Source organism: Lutra lutra, chromosome 6 (genome assembly GCF_902655055.1).
Source record: "Lutra lutra chromosome 6, mLutLut1.2, whole genome shotgun sequence".
Taxonomy (NCBI): domain Eukaryota; kingdom Metazoa; phylum Chordata; class Mammalia; order Carnivora; family Mustelidae; genus Lutra; species Lutra lutra.
Genome location: NC_062283.1, coordinates 111,708,086 through 111,721,400, shown reverse-complemented (window position 1 = coordinate 111,721,400; position 13,315 = coordinate 111,708,086). Strand labels below are relative to the sequence as shown.

The 13,315-nt window shown below is 36.1% G+C and overlaps 1 protein-coding gene across 2 annotated transcripts in view; it reads left to right on the top strand.

Moving 5' to 3' along the window:
- Positions 1-13,315, top strand: part of RNGTT (RNA guanylyltransferase and 5'-phosphatase) — a 350,824-nt gene that overhangs the window by 299,636 nt on the left and 37,873 nt on the right. The window contains exon 15 of one of the 2 annotated variants that reach the window (XM_047733714.1): positions 2,975-3,512. The exons of the other annotated variant lie outside the window; for it this stretch is intronic. Within the exon in view, the coding sequence (XP_047589670.1) occupies positions 2,975-3,007 (33 nt within the window). The 3' untranslated portion in view covers positions 3,008-3,512. Of the gene's footprint in view, positions 1-2,974; positions 3,513-13,315 lie in introns of those variants that run through there. 2 annotated transcript variants of the gene reach the window in all.

Below are 13,315 nucleotides of genomic sequence, written 5' to 3'. Positions count from 1 at the left end.
TTTTAAGGGAAGTTGGTCACCCGAAGAACTGGATTTTAAACATAAGCGATTATCTCTTGTTTTATCCTAAAATAAAACTAATAAACTAAATAAAACAGTGATCATTTTATAATGAGTTGTCATGCAGGGTCAGAAAGCAATTGCCTCACATATCCATTGCTAATGTTTTGTGCTATAAATGAAGCAGATTTCACCCTCATTCAAGACTAACTTCTTTTAACTTTATTGAGATTAAGGTTCTAAATGTACTAGGCTCTACATGACTTAAGTTTTCTTAAGAGATATAGTTCATTATACCTTTATATGCAGTCTTTGAAATTAAAAAGGGAGCTTTGATTAAAGTAAAATTTTACTTAATTCTTACTTGTATGCTTTCAAGCTGTCAGAAGTTTCTCAGAAGGCCCTGTTTGAGGGCCAGGGATGGTATTTCAATATATCTTCACATAATATCTTTGTATGAATGTGTGTATATAAATTCTGTTATTCCTAGCTTATTTTTATAGACATGTTCAAGTTTAAATGATAATTTACATTGTATGAGTATTATTCTGTTTTGTTTTCTGGAGCATCTCACATCCAATAAAAATCTTAATGCTATTCTTATAGGCTTTTAGTCCTTGAGGCTCCACTTAGCAGCCAGAATCCATAAAACCAAGAAGGACTGAAACCTGTCAACATCACTTTTAATCAACTCGGGGGTTTTTATGGAGAGACTCAGGCCATAGGGCTGTCCCTTCCTGCAGGGGTTGGTATTCGTTTCCTCTTTCAGTTCTGACAGCCCAAGAAGTTTGAGAGGCTGTGAGGCTGAGTCAGAAACAGTTTCTACTTTGACACTGCAGAATGGCTCAGAAATGTCCTCTATATTTTAACTATGAATTCAATGTAGCATCTATATGTAAAAAGTAAGCAATATAATCATTAGTCTGAGGCACTTATTTTATGATCAGTACAGCTAAATTATTCCCTGCCTCAGATCCTGGTCCCATCCTTGCTGAGGACCTGGATGCCATTTATCACAGTCTCATTCTCTAAGCTTTCTGAGCTTGAAGCTTTAAAAATCTCTTTACAGCCAAGGAAATACAATATTGGTGTTTGCATTTGTATGCATATGCAATAGATGTAAAGAAATAGTGATCTCTTCTTCATTTTTGAAATCATATTTGGAACTTCATACCATTCCCTCAGACTTTTTTGTATTAAAAAAAGTAGAATATTTTTTCTTTAAGGTATATTGAGTTCAGATTGTCATTTGTTACTGACACACATTTTTGAGATGGCTAATAGCTTTAATTTTTAGGTTTTAATTTTTAAGGTAGATTAAATTTAAAGGTAGATTAAATTCTATTTTTTAAAATTTTTTTAGTGTTCCAAGATTCATTGTTTATGTACCACACCCAGTGCTCCATGCAATACGTGCCCTCCTTAATACCTACCACCAGGCTCACTCATCCCAACCCCCCTCCCCTCCAAAACTCTCAGTTTGTTTCTCAGAATCTCACAGTCTCTCATGGTTCATCTCCCTCTCTGATTAACCCCAATTCACTTTTCCTTTCCTTCTCCTAATGGCCTCTACATTATTTCTTATGTTCCACAAGTAAATGAAACCATATAATTGACTTTCTCTGCTTGACTTACTTCACTAATCATAATCTCCTCCAGTCCCGTCCATGTTGATACAAAAGTTGAGTATTCATCCTTTCTGATGGAGGCGTAATATTCTATTGTATATGTGAACCATATCTTCTTTATTCATTCGTCCATTGAAGGGCATCTTGGCTCTTTCCACAGTTTGATGATTGTGGCTACTGCTGCTGTGAACATTGTAGTACAAATGGCCCTTCTTTTCAATGCATCTGTATGTTTGGGGTAAATACCCAGTAGTGCAATTGCAGGGTCATAAGGTAGCTCTATTTTTAATTTCTTGAGGAATCTCCACACTGTTTTCCAAAGTGACTGCACCAACTTGCATTCCCACCAACAGTGTAAGAGGGTTCTCTTTTCTCCACATCCTTTCCAACACTTGTTATTTCTTGTCTTGTTAATTTTGGCCATTCTAACTAATGTAAGGTGGTATCTCAGTGTGGTTTTGATTTGAATTTCCCTGATGGCTAATGATAATGAACATTTTTCCATGTCTCTGTTAACCATTTGTATGTCTTCTTTGGAGAAGTGTCTGTACATGTCTTCTGCCCATTTTCTGATATGATTATCTGGTTTTTTTGGTGTTGAGTTTGAGGGGTTCTTTATAGATCTTGGATATCAGCCTTTTGTCTGTAGTGTCATTTGTGAATATCTTCTCCCATTCTGTGGGTTGCCTCTTTGTTTTGTTGACTGTTTCCTTTGCTGTGCAGAAGCTTTTTCTCTTGATGAAGTCCCAAAAGTTCATTTTTGCTTTTGTTTCCTTTGCCTTTGGAGACATACATTAAATTTAAAGGTAAAGTATTTCTTTGGGGATTCTCAGTTATGAAAAGACTGAAAAGCACTAGGAAACTGATTTGACCTCTTTACTGACTGACGATATTTTAGAAAATATTTGAATTTAGAAAATAAATAATATATTCATTAGATCAACACTTTTTACTAAAAATATTTAGCATACATATTTTAAATTTCTAAAATATCTGGAATATTACATCAGATAAAGATACAGTCCTTAGAACTGACTCTTTTAGTTTAGTGGCTTCCAGACTTTTGACCATGACCTGTAGGAAGGTAAGAAATATATTTCCATTGAGATCCTTTACACCTACATGTATTTATACACACACAGGGTAAACCAAAATTTCAAAAGCATGATGCAATAGCTGTTATTTTCCATTCTCTTCTGTTTATTTTTCTGTTGATTTTGTTTTTAAATGCTGGTCTTCACCCACTAAATTAACTTCTCTCTTGGAAGATGGGTCACGACTCAGTTTGGCAAGCATTGCTGCAGAGTAGGACTTGTCCAGCTAATGCTGCTTTGCGCTTCTGCTAGGAGACTGCCACACTGACACAATGCAGATGGTAATGAGTACCCTTACCTGCCTGAGTTGATGACAGCCCTCTGACTGGCTCTGGAGGGTGAAGAAAATGAGAAGATGCCATAATTGCTGGGAAGAGGGAGGAGGAAAGCATAGGAAAAGATAAATGAGAAATGAATTAAGATGTTTTATGGAGCCAAGTAAAGCTATTTTCTGTTTTAAAAAAAAGTTCTAATTCTCAAGAACAGAAGGGAGCCTTCCACGCCTACTCGGTCTTCCAAGTGATTTCATGTGTTTTGAGGATAGAGAAAGAAATAAAGGTAACATCTCCCCTAGAGAAAAGATCAGAAAGAAATGGAGATGGGTGAGAAATTGAGAGAAAGCAGTGGAATCAAATCTAGATTTGTGCAGCATACTCCCTGGATAATGGCTAAATGTTCCATGATACTGTAAACAAAGAGGCAAATTTTCAGTGTCTCGTATGTCATAATAAGGGAAGATATGGTTTTCCTTTTGTTGAAAACGGATTCAAAGAGTGAAAGAAGGTTTGAAAAAAAAAACAAAAACCCATGGAAGCTAAAAGTCTTCGTACTTCTATGCAATAAATAGCTTTCAAGTTGGCTGACAACTTTTTGTCCTGCATGCTCATCCTCAGAGTGCTGCAGGGTTCCTGAGGGGCTTTTAGGTGAGCCCACGTTGTAACTTTCTGGAGAGTCATGCATTGTTTACTAACAAGTCACATAGTGATTGCAGACTAGGGTTCCAGAAAGTTCCCAAAGCATTCCATAGTAGTGGTTCTCATGCCATTTTTACCAAGGTGGTTTTGGCGATGTTATCGCCAAAATTTAGCAACGCTTAAGGTCTGTCTGTAGTCACACATGTTTTAGGCTTAGTGTTCTTACATTTCTGTCCTTAGAAAACCCGTCCACAAGACTATAAGCCTTGTGGAGTTGGGTGGTATCTTGTGTGCTTTCAGAGCCTCAGCATTTGGCCCAGTGCCTAAGACATAAAAGCAGTAAATAGGTGTCTGTTAGCATTTGTTCTTGTTGTTGTTTACTGAGGTATAACTGACATGAAATTATATTTGTTTTAATTGTACAACAGTGATTCGGTATTTGTATACATTGTGAAATAATCATCACCAGTGTCTAATTAACCTCCATCACTATACATAGTTACAAAATCTCTTTTTTTCTTAATTTTAAGATCTATTCTTTTAGCACCTTTCAAATGTGCAATGCAGTATTCTTAACTCTAGTCACCATGCTGTGCATTACATCCCCATAACTTATTTATTTTATAACTGGAAGTTTGTACCTTTGGCCTCCTCCACTCCTTCACCCATTTCACCCACCCCCACCCCACCTCTGGCAACCACCAGTCTCTTCTCTGAGAGCTTGGTTTTGTGTGTTTTTTTTTTTTCTCTTTTTTGTTTGTTTGTTTGTTTTTAGCCATTAAGTATTTGCTATGAAGTTCATCCAAGTATTTAAAACTCTGGCTGTAATTACATACATATTTACTGCCTTAAAACTTTATTTTCTAATATATATTACATCTTGAGTTGGGATATCTTTGAGGCAGTATAAATTAATTTTATTTTCTAATTTAAGGTTGTGGTTGTAAATTATTAACATCAGTAGCTTTATTTGAAATGTAGATTTTATGAATACATTACTCTGAGAACACTTTAAATATAGTTCTCAAATTATTTTCCAATTAAGAAATTTAGCATTTTTCTTAGCTGGAAATTTCAGTGACTTTCAGTCTCTCTTGAGCCAGACACTTTATAGAAGAATGTTGAAAATTATTTTAGCATCTTCTAGTTTTTGTTAAAAAACAGACATATCAAAGCTTAGTTCTTATTAAACATGGTTTGGAGAAAAAAAATAGTTCTTTTTAGTAATTTTGAAGTGTTCTCAAGGAAGTAAACATGGCTGCTTAGGTATTTATAATGCAGTGGACCTCCTATTTTGGCGAAAGGAAATAACATAGAACTTCTTATCCCCTTGTGTTTTTTCCTACCAATATTTTCTTCCAAAAAGAAGTAGTTCTCTGGCTTGAATTTCAAAAGCACTGATAACCATTTCAACACAGAAGATTACATCTGAAATTACTATTGCTAAAGTCATATTTCAGGCAAATAATTCCAGCTTCTGATTTAGATTTTTGTGAGACATCTAGAAATTATATATTTTACTTTATTCCCACAAAAGGAGAAAAATAATTTCTCCAGTAGTCAGTTATGAAGGAATATTCACATGTCTTCTTCCCTAATAAAGTTTGAATAAACAACCTCCCCTCCTCAATTGCAGAGAATACAGTAAAGACCCATTTCAGGTATCCATGACCATGAATCAGGCAGTTTGGAAAGATCCAGGTTGATGTTGTCTTTGTTCGCTCTTCAAGAACTGTAACAACCTCTGAGACCAGATAATACAAGTCAATAAATGTTGCCAAAAAAAAAATTTTTTTTTAAGATTTTATTTATTTATTTGTCAGAGAGAGAGAGGGAGAGAGAGCGAGCACAGGCAGACAGAATGGCAGGCAGAGGCAGAGGAAGAAGCAGGCTCCCCGACGAGCAAGGAGCCTGATGCGGGACTCGATCCCAGGATGCTGGGATCATGACCTGAGCCGAAGGCAGCTGCTTAACCAACTGAGCCACCCAGGCGTCCCATGTTGCCAAAATTTTAATCAGCAGTATTAAAGTTGCTACCTTGAGTATCTTCAGAAGTTTGAGACTACTGCATTAAGTGACATCCTGTCATAAATAAATACTGTGGGGCATGGATAAGGAGGAATCTTCTAATCTTCTAAAACAGGAATACACAATATAGTCAAGTAAATCTAATAATCTCTTCAAATAGTTTTTCTAAATAGTGAGCTAAGTATTCATTTTGCTCATATCCCAAAATTTTATTATCTGTAGAATTATTTGCCTGTAAGTAAAAATGACAAGTTTATAGTTTAAGAAATTCACAAATTATGCTAAATGTAATGGAAGATAAGGTTTGGAGAAACTATTAGAAATGTAAGTTTAACATTACAAATACAGGTCAGCATTGAGGTATCATTTGAATATTTATAGTTTTTCTAAAATATTTTAAGTATTAGTATTTAAATTCTTTCTGTGGTATCACCAGATCAGAGCATTTCTGCTACCCAAGAAGTAGTTTCACAGGTTATCATTCATCTGTTAAAATAATGATGTTGCTACTGAGATTAAAATACTTTTCATTAAGTTTTCTTCTAAGACTTAAATCTTAGTCAAAATATCAGTGAACATACATTATATAGACATTCTTTTAAAAAACAAATCTATTCAGAATCTGTGGGTAGATACATAAAATTACAAAATTTTGGGTTATTTAACTATATAATTTTTTCTCAATAGATGGTAATATTTTAGGATCAGATTCAACTTTCTAAGTCTTAGTTAATAAAATAAGTTATCTAGTAGAAAATTCATTTAATGTAAAACTTTTTTTGTTTTAAAAACAAATAATGTAAAAGAATATTTAAATGTAACGTATCCCTAATGTGTAATAATTTTTCTCATTTTATCACCAAATGTTAGCACCATATGTATCTCTTTGGATATTTCATCTTTTTTTCTTCTTTGTCAGTATTTGAAAACTTTGTCATGAAAAAAAAATAGGATAGTATTATAGCCAACATCTGTTGAGCCATGTATGCCAGGCACTGTTCTAAATCATTCTCAAGCAAAAGTATAGGTACTTCCAGCATTTCCAGTTTTACAGATTAGGAAGACCTAGAAGGCTGAGTGACAAACCCAAGATTATACTGCCAACAGGTAGTACAGTTATGTTTTGCAACCTTCTCTGGAACGCTATTTTAGTGTCTAGTATTTAGTGTATACTCTTTAATTACTATTTATGTTACATTATTATTGTATACAATATTGTAGTCCTTGAAGTCCTTCTGAGTTTTACTTGTACAGTAGGCCAAGTTCTTTCTGTAATTAATACAATACTAGTTAAGACACTGGCTGGACTCAGTGACTTGCCCAAAAGAAATTATGGATTCACCGTAAGGATCAAAACAGAGAGTCATTATGGTTTATTTACATAAAAAGAGAAAGGAGTATAAAGAACTCAAAGTTATAATCTCACCTCTGCTACTGAGTCAATGTTGAGTGTTTATGTTCATTAGTTGTTAATAGCAAGTGCTGCGAGTTCTTGTATTGGGAACATTTGTGAATCTGAGATATTAAAAGGCTTCTAATTATAATATCTTCTGATTTCATTATGAAGTATTTTTCTTTCTGTTCCCAAAGCATCTAGTTTGAAGTTTATTTTGTCATATATTTCTCCTCAGCCATCATTTTTAGAAGGGCCTATCCTACTTATTATTTTTCTTTGATATGAAATGCTTTTTATTTTACCTTTATTACTTCTCAGTATTCAAGAGATTTGGGTAAAAGTATTGTATGGTTATTAATTTAAAACAGTCTCTGGAAATCTAATTTATTTCTTTAAGGAAGAACCAGCTGGTAGAAAATCAAGTATATAAACAAATCAACTGAGATTTCGAGTGCTCTGAATAGCTTAGAAAGAAAAAGTTAATATCTCATTTGCAAGATTTTTTTTTCAACCAGGTGTGGCAGTTTTGCTAGATATAGTGAAAAATGGTTCCTCATTGTCTGGCTCAAAGTTGAGTTTGCTTTGTGAGAATAGCTAGAATTAAAACATTTAAATGTTTTTCAAGATCAGTGTATCTTGGAGGCATTTTGATGACTCAGGGCTGATTTTAGCTGCAAAAAGAATTATAGCAGAATTGCAAGGAGAAGGAACAGATGTTTTTTAAATTTCAGGATGAGTAGGTTGGTTGCATAGCACAGGATAATTGGATGATGTAAAAAGACAGTGACTGTGAGAATAAGCAAGGAGATACTCTCAGGGTGGTTTTGATTTAGCAAAAGGATGAATGAAATAAGGGAACATGTATGTGGTACAGGTCATTAGATGTCATAAAGTGGAGATTTCTGGAGTGAAATGGAGCTATTCAGGGAAAAGGTAGAAATATATATCGGTGAGGGTAAGTTACTCCTGGTGATGAACTATTCCATTCTATTGTATCCTTTTAAAAGATAGAGACCCCAGGCTCTTACAGGAGTGATTCTTACGTATAACAAGTAAAATCTTAAGTCTGATATTGATTTTCAAATGCTTTTACTGGCCCGAATAATTTATTAAATAAGTGAAATCAGAGAAATTATGATTTGGGAGAAAAAAAAATAAGGAAAAGTCTTTTCTTTGGAATTCCACTCTTGGGATTCTGACTTGGTGGTAGTCCTTAGCAGATCTACCTTCCTCGAGGCTGCAGTTTGTTCTTTTAGCCAGAGCAGTTAACATCCGTCTCTCCTATGTGACTTGCAGTTGTCTTCCTCACTTTCCTCCTTAAAACCTTACACTCCTTGGGGCACCTGGGTGGCTCATTCAGTTAAGTGTCTGACCCTTGATTCTGGTTTAGGTCATGATCTCATGGGTCTCATGATCTCAGGGTGGTGAGATCAAGCCCCATGGCAGCCTCTGTATTGGGCGTGGAGCCTGCTTAAGATTCCCTCTCTCCTTCTCCCTCTGCCCACCCCCATTTAAAAAACAACAAGGGGCACCTGGGTGGCTCAGTGGGTTAAAGCCTCTGCCTTCGGCTCAGGTCATAGTCTCAGGGTCCTGGGATCAAGCCCTGCATTGGGCTCTCTGCTTGGCAGGGAGCCTGCTTCCCCCTCTCTCTGCCTGCCTCTCTGCCTACTTGTGATCTCTGTATGTCAAATAAATAAAATAAAATCTTTAAAAAACAACAACAACAACCTTACACTCCTTGATAGTCTCTATTTTAGTCATTTTGACACTCTCTAAATTTGGTCTTCTGTTTATGGCCTTCAGAACCTTTAATATGTTTACCTTGCATTCGTTTTTTTCATTTTTACCACCAACATGGCTTCCTGCTGCCCACTGTAACAAATGTAAGTTCCTCTCAGCAGCCTTTCCCATCCCATTGTACCTTTATTTTCCCTAACTTCCACTTCTTTGATGTTTGCAATTCCCTGTTCCCTTGACTATACAGACTATTCTCTTGTCTGTTCTATATCTCAAAACTTACCTGCTAGTCAAAAGGAACATTAGTTAAGCGCGTGTGCGCGCGCACGCGCACACACACACACACACACAGTATTTTGGTGGAGACCTGGGGATATAAAGATTAATAAGACACTTTATCTGCCCACAACTTATTTATAGTCTGGCCAGTGAAATGGAAGAAATCACTTTGAAAAAAGATAATGAAGAACTCAAGTGTAGGATATGATATGTCAAATGCTTGAAATTAGCTATAAATGTCAAAAGTCGAAGAACTGTGGACTGAGGCAGTTGAGTTAGGATTTACAAAAGAAGTAAAAATTGTGATGTCTTACCCATTATGTGAATAGCAGGATATGTGTGTGTCAGAGAGTGTTTGCCTTTGTCTTTTTTCTCTTTAGCCCCTGTATGGATAGAAGGATGACATGTGATTCAGGAAAATAGAAAATGCAAAGTTGTAGAACCATAAAGACTTGCCTTATATATAAGAGCAAAGGCTTATGTAAGAAACTAACAGGAAATATGATTGAAGAGGTAAATTGTACTAGAGAATTTTTTAAAAATCCAACCATACTAACAGCAAGACTGTACAGACCATTTTAAGAATTTCTAAGTTGGAACAAGACGGGGACCCTAATACCTTTTTAGAGAAACATTAAAATTTTGAGGAGCAGGTTCAGCATAAAGAACTGACATGTTCCTGACAATTCATGTCAGTATTCCAGATGGCTTCTTTAGCCCCAGCTCAAGAAACTAATAATAAAAGTCACTGACGTGGGCAGTGACGAAAGCGTCCTGGATTCCTAAAGTCATAACTATCAGGTAGTAAAATATTTTTATATCCACTTTCCATTATTTGAAGTGTTCATTTCTAAGAGAAACAAATGGAGCCAATATAAAAACAGTTCAGATTAATGTTTCTCTTAGTTGTTTCTGACATTGTGTTGCTGCTCAGGTTGAACAATTATTTGTGACAAGAGGTGGATGCACTGGAGAACTTTTCTTAATATGGCTAGTTCGGTCTTTGAATCTGACAGTTCAAGTCACGGAAGAGCCTGCCTTGGTATGGTTGTTTTAATTATTTTCATCTCTTTTTTGTGTCTTGAGAAATTAAGACTAAGCCTAAGTCTCTTAGACATATTTTTCAGAGGAGAATTGTATTCTGGAAAAAGACAACAAAGTGATTGGTTCAAGTTTGTTCACTGCAGATTTTTATTGTGAAAAGAAATTAGTTCATTATACCCTTTCTAGCATGGAAGGTGATAATTATCCCTTATTGTTGCATTCACAGCTTCTTCAAGGAGTTACCTTCAAAATTGTAACTTTTAAAATATAGTATCAAGAACCTATGATTGAGTTAAAATAAATAATAATTTTGAAAGACTTTTTTTTTTTTTTGAGAGAAAGAGAGAGTGCGAGTGAGAGAGCACAAGCAGGGGGAGCAGTGGAGGGAGAGGGAGGAATAGACGCCCTGCTGAACAGTGAGCCCAATGTGGGGCCAGATCTCAGGATGCTGAGATCATGACCTGAGCCAGGGCAGCCGCTTAACTGACTGAGCCACCCAGTCACGCATAAATAATAATTACTTGTGAATAACACATAATTCCAAATACCAGCTTCCTATAGTGTACTATTTTCATTAAACATTTTTTTCATTATTTCTACATGTTAGTCTGGAAGCAGAAACCTATACTGTAGTGATATATACTGTCTGGTAGTAGAATTTGCATGTTTCTGGTTTGATATATATTCTTTTTTAGAAATGGTAACTTTTGACATTATTTTCAAAGTTAAATGTTTATGTTATTATGATCAATGATAATTTTTAAAAACTTAGCTCTGTCATTAATGGAATTGTAACATGATTTTAATTGTTCTGGGTATGAATAGAAATAAAGTATTTTATAAATAGCAAAAAGAAATAATTTTTACTGAGCACATATTATATACTCAGGATATATTATACCTTCTAATATTTATAGCAACTTAATAAAGTAGCTATTCGTATTTACAGATGAGGAAATTGAGACATGGAGAGGTTAAATAACTTACCCTTGGTCATGCAACCAGTAAATAATAAAATTGGCATTGGAAACTAGGTTTTTCTGACTTCCTAAGCCCACTTTCTATGTCCTTACAACACTGTTTTTGTGTAAATACTGTTGGCTTAAATTTTTCATTCAAGAAAATTGATCAAGTATTTCAAGGGAATCGGCCCATACAACAATGCATTGAAAAGAATGAGCTCTATAGATGTACAAGAGGTGGCTCAGTCAGTTAAGCATCTGCCTTCTGATCAGGTCATGATCCTGGGGTCCTGGGATTGAGTCCTGCATCGGGCTCCCTGCTCAGCTGAGAGTCTGCTGCTTCCACTTCCTCTGCCCTCCCCTCTGCTCATGCTCTCTCTCTCTCTCTCTCCATTTTTCTCTCTCAAATAAATAAATAAAACAGTTAAAAATAAAAAAAAGAAGCGCAAGACAGTAAAGTCTTCACTTACCCAATGTCGTCACCATTTAGTGAAATATTTCCCATATAGTTTTTTAAAGCATGCATTTAAGTTAATTTCTTCTTTTGATATATTTGAAGTATCCCTACCTTCTTAACGTGCTTTGCAATTTACATAACTTTTATTTTGAATGTCATCTCAGGCTGTTAGCTTGTACTTTAATAAAGTGATGGCCTCAGGAATTGTTAATGTCTCTTAAGCCAGCTACTGCCTCAGAAAAGTGGTCCAGATTACTTTGCTTTTGTAGTTGGTGATTTGCTGTCAGCTGTCATTTCTCAGTCAGATTCTGACAGTTCCTTCTTACTGCTTCTATTTTTTTTACTTGCCAATAACTTAAGTGCCAAGATTATAGGGAAAATTAGGTAACTAAGCTTGTTAAGGCAGTGATGTTAATTTGCAACTAATTATATATATCAGTAAGCTTTGACTAGCGGGGCCTAAAGGTGTCTCTACATCCTCCTGGAAAAGTACAGTACTTTCACTCACGGACATTGTGTTCCTATTTTTTCTTTTTTTAATGAGGGGGAGTGCTAATTCTTCTATGTTTTTCTTAAGGCAGAATACACTAATGGTAGTGTTTGTATATTTAAAGGACCTACAGACTTACCCTTTATCTATTTTAATTTCATACATTGCTCTGTGATCCTAAACATTTGAATATGATTCTACTTACTTATTTGAATACAGCCAAGAAGGCAAAAGCATCAACTGTTATGCTCCGAATTTTCCGTTTGCAGTGGGTTTTTTTTCTTCAGTGAGCCTGCTGCCTTTACTCAAAGCCTCCCTTTTGTCACTGTGGCAGGAGCTGATGTCTCTGTCACTGGTACTCACGACCATACCAAGTGATGTAAACCAGTTTGAAGCTTAAATATTTTCCCAGCGTAACTTGCACACGTGTGTCTTCCAGTTTTTCCAGCAAAATGACTGAACCCCCTCCGCTTTCAGTTGCCTTGTCAGGCGGTGCCTCACAGCTTTCCCTTTTGTGTAGCAGCAGCCGTGCTGTGTGCTTTATAATCTCTACTCCTCTTTAAGTCACACGCAGATTTAGATACTTTGCTTGTTTCTACAGCACGGAGCTCACCTTGGTCCAAGTGCTTATGGCTTATCATCAAGGTAGCAGTATAGTTCCAACTTAACATGGTCATCTTTTTTTTTTTTTTTTTTAAGATTTTACTTATTTGACAGAGAGAGAAACAGTGAGAGCAGGAACACAAGCAGGGGGAGTGGGGAGAGAGAGAAGCAGTCTTCCTGTCAAGCAGGGAGCCCGATGCGGGGCTCAATCCCAGGATGCTGGATCATGACCCGAGCTGAAGGCTGAGCTGCCCTGGTGCCCCCTGCATGGTCATCTTAAAGAAAACACACAGGAACTTCAACAAAAGCTGGGAGCTTTGCTACCCAACTATAAATACACTAATGTCAGATTCTAAGCACTCTCATAGAAACAATATATTATTAGGAGGAACCTCTTTTTTTTTTCTTTTTAAAGATTTTATTTATTTGACAGACAGAGATCACAAGTAGGCAGAGAGGCAGGCAGGGGATGGGGAGCAGGCTCCCCGCTGAGCAGAGAGCCTGATGTGGGGCTCAATCCCAGGACCCTGGGATCATGACCTGAGCCAAAGGCAGAGGCTTTAACCCACTGAGCCACCCAGGCACCCCTAGGAGGGACCTCTTAAAGAATGGTTTTATCTATTGTATGGTTTATAATGATCCTTTCCGAATTTTTATTTTGGAGGCTTACAACTTAAACATAG